The sequence below is a fragment of the Ahaetulla prasina genome, chromosome 4 (genome assembly GCF_028640845.1).
Source record: "Ahaetulla prasina isolate Xishuangbanna chromosome 4, ASM2864084v1, whole genome shotgun sequence".
NCBI classification, from domain to species: domain Eukaryota; kingdom Metazoa; phylum Chordata; class Lepidosauria; order Squamata; family Colubridae; genus Ahaetulla; species Ahaetulla prasina.
In genome coordinates this window covers 147161465-147180742 of record NC_080542.1, presented here as the reverse complement: position 1 = coordinate 147180742, position 19278 = coordinate 147161465, and the positions used below count along the sequence as shown (strand labels likewise).

General features: G+C 45.8%; 1 protein-coding gene across 10 annotated transcripts in view; it reads left to right on the top strand.

Moving 5' to 3' along the window:
* SNAP47 (synaptosome associated protein 47) overlaps positions 1–15325 on the top strand; it is a 29462-nt gene extending 14137 nt beyond the window's left edge. For all 10 annotated transcript variants that reach the window (XM_058179964.1, XM_058179972.1, XM_058179968.1 and 7 more), the window contains 2 exons: positions 7219–7370; positions 10685–15325. In XM_058179964.1, coding sequence (XP_058035947.1) covers positions 7219–7370; positions 10685–10831 — 299 coding nt within the window. In that variant the 3' untranslated portion in view covers positions 10832–15325. The remainder of the gene's footprint in view (positions 1–7218; positions 7371–10684) is intronic.
* The last annotated feature ends 3953 nt before the right edge of the window (positions 15326–19278 follow it).

Here is a 19278-nt window from a genome sequence, read left to right as displayed (position 1 = left end):
TATGTCTAGTTTAATGACAAGAAGGACTAGGGGAGACATGATAGCAGTCTTCCAATATCTCAGGGGTTGCCAGAAAGAAGAGGCAGTCGGGCTGTTCTCCAAAGCACCTGAGGGTAGAACAAGAAGCAATGGGTGGAAACTGATCAAGGAGAGAAGCAACTTAGAACTAAGGAGAAATTTCCTGACAGTTACAACAATCAATCAGTGGAACAACTTGCCTGCAGAAGCTATAAATGCTCCAACACTGGAAATTTTTAAGAAGAGATTGGACAACCATTCGTCTGAAATGGTTTAGGGTCTCCTCCTTGAGTAGGGGGGTTGGACTAGAAGACCTCCAAGGTCCCCTTCCAACTCTGTTATTCTATTCTATTTTAGTGTCCAGATCACAAGAAGTCTTAGGTGGTCTTTGATTTACAGCCATTTGTTTAGTGACCGTTCCAGGTTACAATGGTACTTAAAAGAGTGACTTAAGACCGTTTTTCACACTGACCGTTGCAGCATCCCAGCAGTCACGTGATCAAGCCCAGGTGCTTGGCAACTGACTCTTACTTATGACGGTCACAGCGTCCCGGGGCCACGTGATCCCCTTTTGCGACTTTCTGGCAAATGAAGAGAAGGGGGAAGCCAGATTCACTCAACAGTTGTGTGAATAACTTAACTACTGCAGGGATTCGCTTAACCACTCTGTCAGGAAAGGTCGTAAAAAGGGGCAAAACTCACTTAACGACTGTTTCGATTGGCAACAGGAATTTGGGGCTCAACATAGTGTAAGCCGCCCTGAGTCTTCGGAGAAGGGCGGGATATAAATGCAAAAAAAAAAATAAAAATAAAAAAATTGTATTTGTATGTGGAGGACGCCTGTACAGGTAGTCCTCGACTTACAGCCACAGTTGAGCCCGAAATTTAACTCACAAAACAATTCACTTAACAACTGTCTCACTTAGTGGAAATTTGGGGCTCATATAAGTGGTTATATAAGTAAAGGGCTACCTACAGACTGGTTGATCAAGTGTGGTCGTTGACCGCCACCTAGTGGCCATTCTGAGTTGAATGAAAAACAACCACCAGCCTCTAGCCATTTTTGCTAGATTGCTGTTACTAGCAACAACCGCCACAGCGAGTCACTTAACAACTGTGGCAGGAAAGGTGGCAAAACGGGGGGAGCCTGGCTTAACAATTGTCCCACTTAGCAATAGAAATTTGGAGCTTCATTGTGGCCAGAAGTCAAGGGCTACCTGTGGCTGGAATACTGGAATGCTGCATCCAGTTGTGGTCAGCACAATACAAAAAAAAAAGATGTTGAGACTCTGGAAAGAGTGCAGAGAAGAGCAACCGAGATGACTAGGGGACAGGAGGCTAAAAGATACGAAGAACGGTTGCTGGAATTGGTATGTTTAGTTTAGTGAAGAGAAGGACTAGGGGTGACATGATAGCAATGTTCCAGTGTTTTGGGTGTGTGTGTGTTTCTATCCATTCTCCAAAGCAGGGGTCTCCAACCTTGGTCCCTTTAAGACTTGTGGACTTCAACTCCCAGAGTTCCTCAGCCAGCTTTGCTGGCTGAGGGACTCTGGGAGTTGAAGTCCACAAGTCTTAAAGGGACCAAGGTTGGAGACCCCTGCTCCAAAGCACCTGAAGGTAGGACGAGAAGCAACAGATGGAAACTAACCAAGGAGAGAACCAATCTAGAAATAAGAGAAATTTCCTAACAGAGAGAACAATTAACCAGCGGTACAGCGTCCTTCCAGAAGTTGAGGGTGCTCCAACACTGAAGTTTTTAAAGAAGAGACTGGACAGCCACCTGTCGGAAATGGGGTAGGGTCTCCTGCTTGAGCGGAGGGTTGGATTAGAAGACCTCTGGGATCCCTTCCAGCTCTTGTCATTCTGTATTCAAATACCTTTAGCCCAAAGTTGTAAGAGTCTCACACACAGCTGAAAGAACCCTGACTGGGTTTACCTCCATAGGAGCATCTATGATGCTTTGAGTATCCTTTTGACAGTCTTCGGATATTGATTTACCTTGTAGTTGGTGGAGAGTGGAGGTGGGGTGGGGTGGGGGGTTGGCGGTGGGCATCTGTATTTGGAGCAGCGGAACAGTTACTTTCCTCCTGCTACAAGACAATGGCTGAAGCAAAGGGAAAGGCTCCATATAACAGTCTTAATGGAGCTCATTATGGTTATAAATCATGGCAGTTTTAAAGCAGGTCACTATGTGACCAGGCATGTTTTTACGTCATTTTTTTGCAGTGGTTGTTAAGCGAAACAGGACGGTCATGAAGCCGCCCCGTTGTTCGCTATAGGGGCGTAGTTGGCCCAAATTTCATGCCATAAATTGCAATTTTCAAAAATGTATTCCAATCCATCCTTCTTATCTCCTAAGAGCCGCAATGGCACATTGGTTAGAGTGCAGTCCTGCAGGCTTCTTCTGCTGGCTGCTGGCTGCCTGCAATTTGGCAGTTCGAATCTCACCAGGCTCAAGGTTAACTCAGCCTTCCATGATGGGTAAAATAAGGACCCAGATTGTTTGGGGCAAGAGGCTGACTCTGTAAACTGTTTAGAGAGGGCTGGAAAGCACTGTGAAGCAGTATATAAGTCTAAATTCTATTGCTATTGCTACCTTCTAACATATTTTCCAAATTCTAAAAAAATGTAGGAGGAAAGAATTTTCTGGTCTGTTACGCTTAAAAAAAAAGAGTTTCAGGCCCTTAAAGCAAGCTAGCCATTAACCAACCCGTGTTCCGCTGTACCCTCTGCTAAAATTAAATTAAATTAAAGATTAGAATACGCTTTTGTTGGTCAGTTGCTGAAATTCGGTGCTTGGAATAGCCAGTTCATTTTTAAACGAAGGACTCCTGGGCACCAGATGGTAAAATGCTAGTTTAGCTCTTGGAAGGCGGAACAACTGGTTGCTTTTCTTCATCTTGGTTCAATTCACCAGTTATTAAAAATTTATTTATTTATTTATTTATTTATTAGATTTTTATACCGCCCTTCTCCCGAAGGACTCATAATATAAAATAATTTCTTTGGTGAGTCTTTTTCAGCTTGTTCCTTGTTGTGCATAAAATGGTTTGCATTCACAACTGATAGGACTCCAGTGTCCTTTCTTTCTTCTTTAAGTCGCAAACATCAGTAACATCAATCTATCAAGGATGGCTAGATGCTGGCTTGTTCTGTTTCTCTAAAACTTATTAGGCTTGCCTTTTTTTAACTGAGAATGGCCACTAGGTGGCGATCAAGCACTGCACCTGATCATTCAGTAGACAGGTAGTCCTCGACTTACAACCACATACGAGTCCAAAGCTTCTACTGCTAGGCGATACGGTTGTTAAGTGAGTTTTGCAACATTTTATTACCTTTTTTTTTGCCACAGTTGTCAAGCGAATCACTGCAGTTGTTAAGTGAATTACATGCTTGTTAAGCTTATCAGGAGGTCGCAAAAGGGGATCACGTGACCCCAGGACAGTGCAACCGTCATTAATAGGAGTCAGTTGCCATGCATCTGGGGCATGACCAAAAAACAGTCATAAGTCATTTTTTTCAGTGCTATTGTAATTTTGAATGGTCATTAAACAAATAGGTGTAAGTTGAGGACTACTGTATGTATGTATGTATGTAGAGAAGGAGAGGAAGGGAGATGATAGATAGATAGATAGATAGATAGATAGATAGATAGATAGATAGATAGATAGATAGATAGATAGATAGATAGATATAGAAAGAGTTTGTGTGTGTGTGTATATGTGTGTGTGTGTGTGTATATATATGTAGGGAGGGAGAAAGAGACAGACAGAAAGATAAATATATATAGAAAGAGAGTTTGTGTCTGTGTTTAGAGAGAGATGGATGGATAGAGAGAAAGAGAGATAGATAGATTGTGTGTGTGTATATATATGGAGAGAGATAGAGATAAAGAGACAGATGATAGATAGGTAGAGATAGAGATAGATAGATAGATAGATAGATAGATAGATAGATAGATAGATAGATAGAAAATGTAGATAGAAAATAGAAGATAGAAAAGAGAGAGAGATACCGGTAGATAGAGTATGCATGGACACACATTGTATACATTGTGTGTATGTGTGTGGGTGGGTGGGTGTGCACGCGCGAGCGTGTATGTAGACAGAAAAATAGACATTCAGTATCTCCTTGTTTTTCTAAAAGAGGTTGGGGAATGGTTCAAGCTGGCCAATTTGATTTGATTCCTCTTTGATTTGATCTCCCCCCCCCTCCCGTTTTTGAACCCTCCTCCAAAGCTGCTCCCTCTAGTAGAGGCCTTTAAACGGGATCTTGCAGGAAGAAATACGGAGGCGTAAAGAGAGTCTGAGGTTTAATTCGGGGGCCGTTGGCAGCCAGACAAAGAGCAGTGTGACTTGGTGAACGTTGCTCTGAAAAAGAGGCCCCCAATCTAAGCTGGGAAAGGCAGTCATTTAATCTCCTGAAACAAGGAGGCTTAAGGCAGGTTCTTCCTTGGCCAGGCGCCCTGCTGGTGGATGGATCCAATTTATGTTCTAAGAACTTGAAGGTGGCTTACAGGAAGATTCCTCCCCATCCCAGCAGCGCTGAGAATGCATAGAGAAACTGACTGGCCCGATTTTACAGCGGATTTTTTCCTACCGGTTGTTAAGTGAATCGCCATGTTCACTCACTGAATCTGCAGTCATGAAATTTGCTATGGGGTGTCGTTGCCAGAAATACGTATCTTTTGAGGGACGTCTGTCGTGACTTTGAATGCTCGCCAAGCGACCGGTCGTAAGTGTGAAAGTAGTCCTCGACTTACGACCACAATCGAGCACCAGATTTCCATTGCTAAGCAAAAACAATTGTTAAGCGAGTTTTGCCCCATTTTGCGACCTTTCTTGATACAGTCGTTAAGTGAATCACTGTAGTCGTTTAGTTAGTAGCATGGTTGTTAAGCGAATCTGGCTTCCCCATTGGCTTTGCTCTTCAGAAGGTCTCAAAAGGGGATCACGTGACCCCAGGACACTGCGACCGTCATAAATATGAACCAATTACCAAGCGTCTGAATTTTGATTAAGTGACCATCGGGATGCTGCAACGGTCATAAGTGTGAAAATTGGTCATTAGTCACTGTTTTCAGTCCTGTCGTAACTTCGTACGGAACAAATTGTTGTAAGTCAAGGACTGCCTGCACAGGATGTCCTCGATTTACGGCCACAATCAAATCCAAAATGTCCATTGCTAAGCCTCTTGAGTCTTGATCACGTGACCACGGGGAATGAAGCGACAGCCGTAGGTGTAAAAAAAACGGCCATAAGTCATCGTCCCGTCCCCCCCCCCTTTTTTTTTCTTTTTTCTTTTTGGTAACTTCGAAAGGTCCCTAAACCGACATTTGTAAGTCAAGGACTACCTGTAAGGCGTCATCGGTGGAAAGTTTTGCACCTGTGCCGCTCGGCTGGCAGGATTGTGAACCGTGTTAAATTTTAGGCCGCCATCGACGTCTCCCTTGTAGCCAACGGCTCCCGGTTTGCTGCGAGAACCGAATTAATTCTGGGCGGGAGGGGAAGAATTAAGAGTCTGCGGTAATTAACTCCTGGGCGGGTGGGGGGTGGGGAGGATTTGATGGGTGGGTGGGTGGGTGTTGTATTTTTAGCTGCAGCTTTTGTGTCTGCCTTTTCCATTAAGTAACACAATCCCGAGCTGACACCGGCCCAGTCTTTCTGGCACGGGGCCTCCAAAATCTGAGCGAGCGTCGGCTTTTCCGCCTGGTTTCTGGCCTAGAGCCCGGCAGCTGTCGCGGTGGAGAGGGGGCCGGGGGGGGGGCTGCTTTGGGGCAGGGGCAGCTTCCTCTAAAGGAGGCTCTTCCCCCCCACACACACACCCCTTGGCCCCCCCCCCCAGCCCAGCGTATCCTGTTCCAGCAGAGACCCTGGGCACAGAGAGGAGGAGGGGGCCGGCTTAGCCTACTCTTTGCAGCTCCACGCTGCAAGATCGGGTAGTCCTTGACTTGCGACTGCTCGTTTAGTGACGGTCGCCAAGTTACAGCAGTTCTTTTAACAACCGTTCGATGAGAGCGCCGCCCAGTGTATGAAGGGGGCTACTAAATCTCGATTTACTTAACTGTATATCTTATTTTATTTCTTGACGCGAAATAATAAAAATACATGCAACTTAACAACAGTCCATTTAGTGGCTGAAGATACAACAGCAGTATAAAAAGTGACCTATGACCGCTTCTCACACTTACGGCCGTCGCAGCTTCCCCCTGGTCACCTGATCGAAATTCAGATGCTTGGTAACCACTCCATATTTATGACGGTCGCAGAGTCCTGGGGTCGCGTGATCCCCTTTTGCGACCTCCTGACAAGCAACGTCAACGGGGAAATCAGGTTCACTTAACAACTGTGGCAAGAAATCTCGTAAAATGGGGCCAAACTCTCTTAACAACTGTCTCATTTAGTGATGGAAATTGCGGGCGTAAGTGGGGAACTCAGCTGAGTTTTAGATTCCAGTTGCACTTTCATTGCATGGAGGCATTGCACACAACAATCAGCAGTTGCCATTGTGTGGCTGTGTTTTTTGTCAGCTTCAGGAATTAAAATCTCTGCTGCCTGTTACAACTTTTGTCATCTGTGACCATTGCATGACCGATAGTCCTCGATTTACGACCCTAATGGGAGCCTGCCCATTGCAGTCGTAACTCATAACTCGGGTCAGTCATGTGTTTATTCTTGGTTTTTGCATCAGTCATTAAATGAATGCTCTGGTCATTAAGCGAACCAGTGGTTTTGCCCAAAACTGGAAAGAAATGCGTGTTTTCAGCAAAAAAAAAAACTGATTGTGGGATGCGAAAAAAAATGTGGTCATGTGATCCTTGGGGGGCAGTGACTGTTGGAACTTCAAATCCCGGTCTGTCATAACTTCTAATAATCATTAAGTGACCTGTCATAAGTTGAGGCTTATCTATAAATGCAGCGTTTCTCTGCCTTGGTGGTTTTCAGATGTGTAGACTTCCTTAACGTTAACCATTTGTGTAGTGACTGTTTGAAGTTACAAGGGCACTGAAAAAATTCACTTAGCACCAGTCCTCGCCTTACGCCCATCACATCATCCCCAGGGTCACATGGTCAAAATTTGGCTGCTTTGTAACCGGCATATATTTACAAGCCAGATCTGATTAACAATCATGTGATTCAATTAACAACTGCAGTGATTCGCTTAACAATCCCCCCTCATTCCCCCCCCCTCTTCTTGCAGCCACTGGGTTTGTGGGAAGCCTAGTTCAGACTGGAGTGACACCCTCCTCCTCTCGAGGGAATGGAGACCACCAGCAGCAGCAGCAGCACCAGGCTCAGGTGCAGAAGGAGAAACAGGCCATCTCCCAGAGTGAAACGCAGGAAATCCGCCAGGTAAGCCCTGAGGCTGGGACGATTAAATAGAATTCCTTTTCTATTCAGCCTGCCTTCCTTCCTTCCTTCCTTCCTTCCTTCCTTCCTTCCTTCCTTCCTTCCTTCCTTCCTCCCTCCCTCCCTCCCTCCCTCCCTCCCTCCCTCCCTTCCATCAACTGCCTTATCCATCTATCAGCTATATTTATCAGCTCCCCATCATCTGTCTGTCTGTCTACCTATCTACCAAACCAATCCACCCCCCCTTTCTTTTCCTTCCTTCCTTCCTTCCTTCCTTCTTTCCTTCCTTCCTTCCTTACTTCCTTCCTTCCCTCCCTCCCTCCCTCCCTCCCTCCCTCCCTTCCATCCATCAACTGCCTTATCCATCTATCAGCTATATTTATCAGCTCCCCATCATCTGTCTGTCTGTCTACCTATCTACCAAACCAATCCACCCCCCCTTTCTTTTCCTTCCTTCCTTCCTTCCTTCCTTCCTTCCTTCCTTCCTTCCTTCCTTCCTTCCTTCCTTCCTTCCTTCCTTCCTTCCTTCCTTCCTTCCTTCCTTCCTTCCTTCCTTCCTTCCTTCCTCCTTCCCTCCCTCCCTCCCTCCCTCCCTCCCTTCCTTCCATCAACTGCCTTATCCATCTATCAGCTATATTTATCAGCTCCCCGTCATCTGTCTGTCTACCTATCTACCAAACCAATCCACCCACCCCCTTTCTTTTCCTTCCTTCCTTCCTTCCTTCCTTCTTCCTTCCTTCCTTCCTTCCTTCCTTCCTTCCTTCCTTCCTTCCTTCCTTCCTCCTTCCTCCTTCCTCCTCCCTCCCTCCTCCTCCTCCTCCTCCTCCTCCTCCTCCTTCCTTCCATCAACTGCCTTATCCATCTATCAGCTATATTTATCAGCTCCCCGTCATCTGTCTGTCTACCTATCTACCAAACCAATCCACCCACCCCCTTTCTTTTCCTTCCTTCCTTCCTTCCTTCCTTCCTTCCTTCCTTCCTTCCTTCCTTCCTTCCTTCCTTCCTTCCTTCTTTCCTTCCTCCTTCCCTCCCTCCCTCCCTCCCTCCCTTCCTGATGTTTCACGGCCCAAATACGTATTATAGTAAGTGCTAGAAGAGTTAATCCCACCCCGTTCTAGCACTGATGATGTTACCTAGTTGAGTAATGCAATGCCTGCAAGCAAACGACTAAGCTCAGAGAGAACCAAGAGTCACATTCTCCTCCTCCTCCTCTCCACAACATTCCCTTCAAGCACTGATGAGATTACCTGGTTGGGTCACGAGATGCCTGTAAGAAAACTGCCAAGCTCAAAGAGCACCAAGGACCCCCCCCCCCGCCCCAAAGCCACACTGTATCCAACTCCAAGAGAAATAGTGATAGGTTATGGGGTATCCCTGGGGCTGGGTAGGCTAAGATCCTAACCACAAAATAATTGTGCACCGTATGAACTCGGGAGCTACCGGAGAGGGATCGGTGTCGGTCATAGAAAATGTTGGCTTCATGCTACAAAGAAACCTAGGGAAGGCGAATCTTAACCCCCCCTCCCCTCCATTACTCTGATGCTCGTTGTGGGGTCGTGATACAGCACAGAGGCCCAGGAGGCGTCTCAGCCGCTTCTATGAAAAGCATCTTTAAGACTTTCTCGAGAGATCTGGAAATTCCTCCTTCATAGGATCTGGGATCCATCCAAAGCGCCATAATCTGCTCTGGGGTGCGGGGGGGGGGAGACACACCGATGGGGTGGGGAGCAATGTGGGCCCTTCGCTTTAGAGAAAAATGGTTTTTCACGATGGTTCCTCCCGTCTACCAACTCCCCGAAGTTGACATCATGTCAGCGAAGATGGGAGGAGACAGGATAATATTAGTTTAAAGTCTGTGGTTGGAGAAAGTCGGGAGAGATCTCAGTGGGTTTTGGCAGGAAGAGTCCTGCCAGGGGCTCCGGTTTCTCCTCTTCTGCTCTTGGTCCCATCTGCAGGATTGGAAAACCGACAGGCGGTGGCGAACCTCAAGATGCTAGGTTGGTTTCTCCCCCATCCCACCCCACCCCACCCCCAGCCACTCCTCTCATTTTGGCGCTGATGAGTCAGTTATGTCTGATCCACCCAGTTCTCCAGAAGTCCAGACTTGTGAAGGGCAGTTGCTGTGAGCCAGGCTGTACTGGGCCAGTCGGTCTGAAACTGGGTTGGCTGGAGCTGGCAGGTGGAAAGCGAAGAAGTTCAGGCCACACTCTGCATCCTTCCCTCCCTCCCTCTCTCTCCCCTTTCATCCATTCATCCATCCCCCCTCTGTCTCTTTCTCTCTCTCTCACACACACACACATGCAGATACACACAGAATCTTCCTTTTTCTCCTCCTCTTCCTCCATATTTAACTTTCCAATTCCTCCTCCCTTCCCTTCATTCTCCACCTCCTTTTCTCTGTCCTCTATCTTCTTTCCTTCTTCTCCTTCTCTTTCTTTTCTATCTCCTTCTCTTCCTCTTTCTCCATGTCTATCTCCTCCTCCCTTCTCTTGGTTCTCCTCTTTTTCTCTGTACTTCATTCTTCCTTCCTTCTCATTTCCCCTCTTTCTTACCTATTTCCTCCTTCTCTTTCTCCACTTCTGCCTTCTTCTTTGCCTCCTTCTCCACCTCCACCTCCCGTCTTCTCCTTCACCTTTCTTTTCTCATATTCCTCCTCTTTTTCCATATCTGTCTTCTCATTCTCCCTTCCCTTCATTCCCTTCTTTTCTTTAAAAGAGAATATTTATGCTCAGGATTGTAATGAGGGATTCTCGGATTGTAATGAGGGATTCTCGGTGCTTTCTGTGCTTGGCTATTAGCCTCCTCCTCCTCCTCCTCCTCCTCCTCCTCTCCTCCTCCTCCTCTCTTCTAGCCTGATGATGTTACCTAGTTTGGTAATAAAACATCTGCAAAAAAACAACCAAGCTCAGAGAGCACCAAGGACCCCACAGTCTTTCCTTCCTCCTCCTCCTCCTCCTCCTCCTCCTCTCATTCCACCCTCAGTCTTGCTCTTCCTTCCTGTCAGACAATTCGGTGCGAACTCAGAGTCCCAGCTACGCTCTCAAGCATCTCCCAGCTCGCCAGGGCTGAGCTGAAATCGGGGAAGCCGATTTGATTTTCTCCTTCTCTTCTCTTATGCTCCTGAGTCCGCTTACATGGCTGCCTCAACTCAACGGCCAAACCTCTGGTCCCGATACTGGTCGTAAGTCGAGGACCGCCTGTGCCGTGCAAGATTCTTCAAGGCGGTATCCCCGACAGCGGGCCAGGCGAGAAGGAGGGCCGAACGTTTCCTTCCTTGGCTTCCCGGTTGCAACCAAACCTCTTTTCTCTTAACCCAGATTCTTCGGAGGCTCAAATGCCTGGCCTTGGAGACGGAGACGGAGCTGGAGCGGCAGGACGAAAGCCTGGATGCCATCACGTCCACCGTGGATCGGGCCACCATGAATATCGACCGGCAGAACCGCAGAATCCGGAAACTCACCTAGGAAACAACAACCCCCGTTCTCAAAACGAGAGGATTTGGGCAGCTGGGAAGCAGAGGGCCTCGTTCGTCCCGTGGGCCACACCTCCTTTTAGGTGTCAAATTGATATTCACGAAAGAAGGAAGGTGTTCCCGACTGGGGTATTATTATTATTATTGTTGTTGTTATTATTAAACGAAGGGGAGTTTGGTTTAAACTGCGAAGGAACCCAAGTTCTTTTACCTAACTCGCGAAAGGACCTTTTGAGTCGCAAAAAAGGAAGGACGTAAAAAGTTGCGAAACCGAAACAACCTTCAGTTTCGGTTATTCTGCAGCTGATGTGAGAAACACCACGTCATGGGGGGGGGGGTCCTACCCCCTCCCCCCCCCACCCCTCCTTTTGGCGAGAGACCCGCTGCACCTTGAAATTATCCATGCCAGTAGAGAGAATCTCGAACGGCGCGTGGGAAAGGCGGCAATGTGATTTGCGAAAATTTTAGTTGGAAGCACCTCCGTCGCACCACCGACGGTCTTCTTCGTGACTTCGATAGCACCTCTGGCATTGGGCCAGTCTTTGGGGCTTCAGGAAGCCTACGTATTTTCCCCCCGTGCCGCCCCTCCCAGGCTTGTGGGTGCTCCATTTCTGGAGGTTTTCAAAGACAGACTGGACAACCATTTGACCGGGATGGTCTAAGCTCTCCTTTGAGCAAGGGGTTGGACTAGAAGACCTCTGAGGTCCCTTCCGGCCCTAGGATTCTATGTTTTATGTTTTGTTTTGTTATTTAATGTCTGGATTGGCCTTCACCCTACCTTTTTCGAGAAAGCCATCGTGCCGAAGCGAATATGCGGACAAGCAGGCATTTTAGAGAGACACCCATAAGTGAGGCGATGAATTTCTGGTCTGGTTTGAGCCCACCTTCCGTCTATTTCTCCGCTGGGATTTCTTCGAGATTGTGAATTTTGTTTAAATCTCTTACGTGGGCTTACCTGGCCCCTAAACACGGAGGAAGGAGAAACATTTAGCAATCTGAAGTTTGCGGGCATGGCTACGTTGCCTGCATCCCACTTACTTATCAGCATGAATATTTTGCTTTTAGGTTGTTTTTTTAAAAAAAATCTAAGACAGTGACAAAACTGCCTGTTAATGTAGCTGACTTGCTAGGAATCTGGGGGGGAAAATGGTCTTATTTCTGCTATTTTTGGGGGAGACTCACCATTTTTGAACAGCCCTTAGATTGCTCTGTGCACTTTAACTGTTGAATTTAACACAAAAGGGAATGACTGTTAACGCAGCATTGACATCCGTCTAGTCCAGGGGTCTGCAAACTTGGCTCTTTTAAGACTTGTGGACTTCAACTCCCAGAGTTCCTCAGCCAGCTTTGCTCTGGGAATTCAAGTCCACAAGTCTTAAGAGAGCCACGTTTGCAGACCCCTGGACTAGTCGAATGCCATTTTGCATGGAGAAAAAGAGAAAATAAAAATATTGCAGCCGTAGTAGCACCTGTCGGAAATGAACTGAATTGACTTGGGAGATTTGGGGATGATTAACGACGGAAATCTCTGGATCGGAACCCAGAAGCAACACTGGGGAATAAAAGAGACTTCTTTCGAGTAGCAGGATTTGAATTCGGTTAGAATCGAACGGGAAGTTGGGCTTTACTTTCCGCCTGTGAGATGCGTTGGTCTTAACGCAGACACAAATTGAGCTTTATTTTAATAGGAACCTGTTAGTCCCAGAATTCACCAGCCAGCATGCATGAACTTCAACTCCCAGAATCACCCAGCTGGCATGCTTTAAGAGAGGATGACTCCAACTTCCATAATCCACCAGCCAGCCATGTTGCCCTTGGAATTCTGGGTGTTGAAGTCCACCCATCTGAAAAGTCACTGAGTTGGAGATAACAAATAGTTTGCGACATACAGCCATTCGTTTAGCGGCTGTTTGAAGTTACAACGGCAGTGAAAAAAAGCGACATAACTAGTCCTCCCATTTACGACCATCACAGCAGCCCCATAGTCCTGCGATCTGAATTCAGGCACTCGGCAACCAGCGCGAATTTAGGAAGGTTGCAGCATCTCTGAGGTCAAGTGGTCTCCATATGCAACCTTCCCAGCTGGCTTCTGATGAGCGAAGTCAGTGGGGGAAGCCGGATTCACTTAACGACCATGGTTGTGAAAAGTTGTGAATTTTTTTTTTATTTACATTTATATCCCGCCCTTCTCCGAAGACTCAGGGCGGCTTACAGTGTGTAAGGCAATAGTCTCATTCTATTTGTATATTTACAAAGTCAACTTATTGCCCCCCCAACAATCTGGGTCCTCATTTTACCTACCTTATAAAGGATGGAAGGCTGAGTCAACCTTGGACCTGGTGGGACTTGAACCTGCAGTAATTGCAGGCAGTTGTGTTTTAATAACAGGCTTCTTACAGCCTGAGCCACACCGCGGCCCTTATTCACTTAGCAGCCTTAGAATTAGCATTTAGAATTAGAATTAGAATTAGAATTAGCACTTAGAATTCACTTAGCAGCCACCTTGGTTAGCAACAAAAACGCTGATGGTCATAATTCGAGGACTATCTAGTAGTCTACCAAATCTGACCTGCAGAAAATCCGGATGATGATTAAAAGGCAGGTAACGGTGGGTTGTCACTGCGCATGGCTGAGATCAGCTTTTCCTAAGTGTGTTGCGTTATGCGTGGCATTCCGGCTACAATCTGGTCTGGCAGCTCGGTCGCTAAGCAGAAAGTCACTTCACTGATTTTCTTCCCTTTCAGTCGTTAAAACATCACAAGATCACAACAATCTGCCTTCCGCTTTCTCTGTTAGGGCCGCTTATTGCACGCGTATTGCATGCTTGACAATCCTGTAATTGCAGGGCAATGATGGTCATAAGTGCGAGGATCGGTCGCAAAGCTTTAACACCGTCGCAACTTTGAACGGTCGTTAAGCGAGGACTACCTGTGCAAACTCTGCCTTTTCTGAAGCTCCGCTTTCCTTTTTATCAGCCGAGAGAAAAGAAATAGTTGGTGATGAGGGTGAATTTGTTTACTAAACATCATTATATTCCAGTTTGTTTGTTTATTTATTGCTAGTTGTGAGCCGTTAATTATAGATTTAAGTTGGGCTAAAACTGCCGCCGTTACAGACTATTTTTCGCAGTTAGTGACCGTAAGTTCCAATCGAAACTATAAAGTGAGTTTTTTTTCCTTAATGTTTAAACCAGGGCTCTCCAACCTTGGCAACTTTTAAGTCTGGCGGACTTTGCTGGCTGGGGGATTCTGGGAGTTGAAGTCCGCCAGGCTTAAAGTTGCCAAGGTTGGAGACCCCTGGTTTAAATTACATTTCTCAGACTCTTAATTGATTAGATTTTTACATATATACAAAATCTCAGTCGCTTGGTGTGTATTTCACAGCTGTTTCTGTTTTGGGTGTGTTAAGAGCGACAAATTGGGCTGCAACTAGATTCATTCTGGATAGGTTGCAAATTCCTTTTCATGCGAATTAGCAGATTCAAACTTAGCTGTGCTCAGAGCTACTTGCAGGGATCTCTGGGGGAAGATTGCAGTCAGTCCTCGACTTACGGCCATTCACTTAATGACCATTCAAAGTTACAAGAGTGCTGAAAAAAGTAACCTGTGACTTTTTTTCACACTTACGATCGTTGCAGCATCTCCACGATTATGTGATTAAAATTCAGATGCTTGGCAGCTGACTCAGATATATGACGGTCCCGGGGTCACATGATCCCCTTTTGCGACCTTCTGATGAGCAAAGTCAACGGGGAAGCCAGATTCACTTAACAACCGCATTGCTAACTTAACAGCCGCGGGGATTCACTTAACAACGGTGGCAAGAAAGGTCATAAGGTGAGGCAAAACTCGCTCAACAACTGTCCCGCTTAGCGAAGGAAATTTTGGGCTCAATGGTGGTCGTAAGCCGAGGAATACCTGCATTTCCAATTAATTTAACTGCCGCAGATTCGATCTGTTCTTCCTTAATCGCCGTTTGTCAACTCCTATTTTACTACATCCTATTCCAGGGGCTTAACGTTTACAAAGGATTTGCACGCAAAGGGAAGTTAAACCCTACGCAGCATTTTGCACGTTCTGCTGTTGTTTTGTTTTTTTAAAAAATACTGATTACTTTCTGCCTTTTTATGTTGCCAATTTTGTTTTTTAACCACTAATTGTGTCTGGGCTTATTTATTTTTTCTTAAACCAGGTTGTTTTAATTTATGGGACGCTATTTATGCAGATTTGGGAAGTGCAAGGGAATAAAAACTGAACCAGTTCCGTAGGAAAAAACTGGAATTAGTTCCCCCATCACAATATTTGATTTCCCTCCCCACAGTCATCCTCCCCCCCCCCACCCACCCCCCCAGACCTGGAAATTTAGGTGGGAGGGCAGCCGGGTGACATCTTGTGTTTCCCAAATCTGACTGGGGGTATTCTTGTTAATTGATTTGACTGTAACATGTTTTTTCTTTTCCCCCTGATAATAAAATGAATGACTAACTTACAGTGGCAAGTGCCGTCTCTTCACCCAACCTCTTCCTGGCACAGCAAACAGCAGCTGGTCAGAAGAAACCTTTGATGCTCTTACCTAGAGGATCACCTATGTCTCATTTGCCTGTTTCCAAGCAGTCCTTGACTTAGTGCCCGTTCGAACTTACCACGGTGCTGAGAGAAAGTGGACTCGGGACCGTTTTTCACACGACCGCTGCAGCATCCCTATGGTCACGTGATCAAAATTGGGACGCTTGGAAACTGGCATGTACTTCTGACGGTTGCAGGGTCCCCGGGAGTCACGTGATCAGCTTTTGCAAGCCAGATTCACTTAACAACCGGGTTACTAATTTATCAGCTGTGGTGATTCCCTCAACCACTCTGGCAAGAAAGGTTGTAACGAGGGTGGTGTGGGGGAGAAACTTGCTTAGCAATGGAAATTTTAGGGCTCAGTCGCGGACATGAGACGAAGACTACCAGTATTCCATATTCTTTTCCAAAGAACGAGACAAATCTCTGACGTGGTTTGCCTAACTCAAGTTTATTCTAAGTTAAATGGTTTGTTTCCCCAATCCTGGTTGATTTGCATCCTACATAATTTTTGTGCTCAGCCGTGTTGCCAAAAAAGCTGGATTGTGTCGATTCCTTGCAAGACCGACTTCCCCCTCCAATTTTTGACGCAACCTCTTGGGTAGCAAAATGCCAGAGGCATATAACTGACATAACTCTTTTTATTTTTATTTTTGTTTACTACAACTGTGTTTTCTCTCCCCAGAGACAAATCTAAAGCTGCTCACAGTAAGAATCTGCTGAATTTCATAACCGGCCATGCATAGACTTGACAAAACGGAAATAACACGGTTTTTGTAGAGATAAATAAGCTGTAAATCATTTATTTCTCAATTTTTGGCAACTTGACGATGTGTGGATTTCAACTCCCAGAATCCCCCAGCCAGCAATCTGGGAGTTGAAATCCACAAATCTTCAAGTTGCCAAAAATTGAGAAACTCATTTATAAAAAATAGACATTTTCTAGATATTTCCTCTGACTGCTCCTGATACAGTAACTTCTCGACTAATGACCGCAATTGAGCCCAAAATTTCTGCGGCTAAGTGAGACATTTATTCAGTGAAATTTGCCCTCTTCTATGACCTTTTCTTGCCATGGTTGTTAAGTGAATCACGGCAGTTGTTAAGTTAGGAACACTGTCGTTAAGTGAATCTGGCCTTCCCCATTGACTTTGCTTGTCAGAAGGTCGCAAAAGGGGATCACGTGACCCCGAGACACTGCGGCTGTCATAAATACGAATCAAGCACCTGAATTTTGATCACATGATTATGGAGATGCTACAATGTGAAAAATAATCATAAGTCTTTGTAACTTTAAACGGTCATTAAATTAACTGCTGTAACTTGAGGACTGTAAAACAAGGGCAGAGATATGTATATATATTTTGTACAAATATAATTGCTAAACGGAACACTGGGTGTATCGAAGAATGGATAAGGGAGAATCCAGGGGGACTAATCTTATTTTTCATATTTCTGAAATACCCTAAATCTCAAATGCACCAAATCGGATTTGAGCTTCCTGAAAACTTGGAAATTGGATGAAAACAACCCAGGGTGCAAATGTCTGGCACGAAGCAAATCGTAAATCGTTTGCAAACTCTTTAAATGGCAAAGTTATATTGAAAGGCATCGGCCGTGTGTGCCAGGTGAATTGTGGAGCAGCTGGACAGACGAGGTCTTTGATTGTGTGATTCCTGAAAAATCCCAGTTATGTCAGACATTCAAACTGTCGCAGGTTGCAGAGTTCCTTTTCTCCTTTCCTCTCTTGGGCCTGTTTTCAAGCATCTAGTCCTCATGGTGAGTGACCCAGCCTCACCTCAGCGACCCGGAGCACCGAACATCTGAAGGGGAAAAAAACCCATCCCCATTCCTTTCCCAGCCTTCCCGCTGCATCTGGAGGAAACCCGTGGAGCGGACGGAATGGGAAAGGAGATGCCCACCACAAGCGGGAGAGTCAGAGGTGGCCCCTGTGAGCGTGCGAAGTGCGAATTCAGGGCCTCCGCAAGGCTGGGATGTCCTGGATACGCAGATGGGAGGCCGCACGCAAGGGAACGGATGCAGTAGAGCAGTGTTTCGCAGGCTTGGCCACTTGAAGAGCGGTGGACTTCAAGTCCCAGAATTCCCTAGACAGCATGCATTGAATTTAACTGCCAGTTTTAACCCCAGCAGTGGGACACGGTGGCTCAGTGGCTAAGACGCTGAGCTTGCCGATCGAAAAGTCGGCAGTTCAGCGGTTCGAATCCTGAGTGCCGCCTAGCGGGGTAAGTTCCCATGACTTGTCCCAGCTTCTGCCAACCTAGCAGTTCGAAAGCAGGTTAAAAAATGCAAGTAGAAAAATAGGGACCACATTTGGTGGGAAGGGAACAGCGTTCCGGGCACCTTTGGCGTTGAGTCATGCCGGCCACATGACCACAGAGACGTCTTCGGACAGCTCTTTGACTTTAAAACGAAGATGAGCATCGCCCCCTAGAGTTGGGAACAATTAGCACATATGTGCCAAGGGAACCTTTAATCCCCAGTAAGCAACGTATGGACTAACAACCGTGCAACTAACTTAACAGCTGCAATGGTTCACTTCACAGTTGTGGCAGGAAAGGTCGCAAAATGGGCCAAAACGCCCTTAAGAACTGTCTCACTTAGCAACAGAATTTTTGTGCTCAATTGTGGGTCATAAATTGAGGATTACGTGTAAATCGTCTGGTGGCTGCTCAACAAGAAAACACAGAAATATTCACAGATTCACACCTGAATTGCAAGTCTATCTTGGTTTTGTAATATTAAGAGATAGCCAGTAGAGGGCAGTGTATCCCCAAATTTGACATATTCGTTTTTTTTTATAAATAAAAAATGTCTCTATACATATACATACGTTTATATTTTCTATTTAAGTATTTCAGACATACCTACATGTATATTTTTCTTTATATATTCTTGTATATTATGTATGTATACACATGCATATGCATACCATATATACATATACCTGTATACATATATACAAACACACACACACACACATATATATATAGCCCAAAATTTCTGTTGTTACCTGAGACAGTTGGAAAGTGAATTTTACTCCTTTTTGTGATCATTCTTGTCACAGTTAAACTAATCCCTGCAGTTGTTAAATTAATCACATGGTCTTTAAGCGATGACTTGGCTTGTCCAATGGTCGCAAATGGGAATCGGGTGGCCTTTACGTCATTGCAAATGTTGTAAATATGAACCAGTTCCCAAGCGTCTGAATTTTGATCATGTGCAAAGGGGATGTTGCAACGCTTGGAAGCAACATTTTTCAGTGTCCTTGTAACTGAAACGGTCACTAAACAAACAATTGTAAACTGAGGACGAGAGGGGGGGAGGGGCGGGCAGGCAGGTAGCTAGGGAGAGAGATAGAGAGAGAGAGAGAATAGGTAGACAGAGGGAGAGAAAAAGGATAGATGATAGGTAGGTAGATGATGGATGGAAGATAGACAGACGGACAGACAACAAATAGACAGACAGACAGACAGAATGATGGAGACGGAGGTATAATATACACAAATATAAATTTCTATGGCTAGATAGAAAGATATATAGTTATACATATAGGTGGATATAAATATATAGTTAAATATATCTGTATATAAATATATAATTATAAATATATAAGGGATGCGGTGGCTCAGTGGCTAAGACACTGAGCTTGTCAATCAGAAAGGTCGGCAGTCCGGCGGTTCGAATCCCCAGTGCTGCCGCGTAACGGGGTGAGCTCCCGTGACTTGTCCCAGCTTCTGCCAACCTAGCAGTTCGAAAGCAGGTAAAAAATGCAAGTAGAAAAATAGGGACCACCTTTGGTGGGAAGGGAACAGCGTTCCGTGCGCCTTTGGCGTTGAGTCACGCCGGCCACATG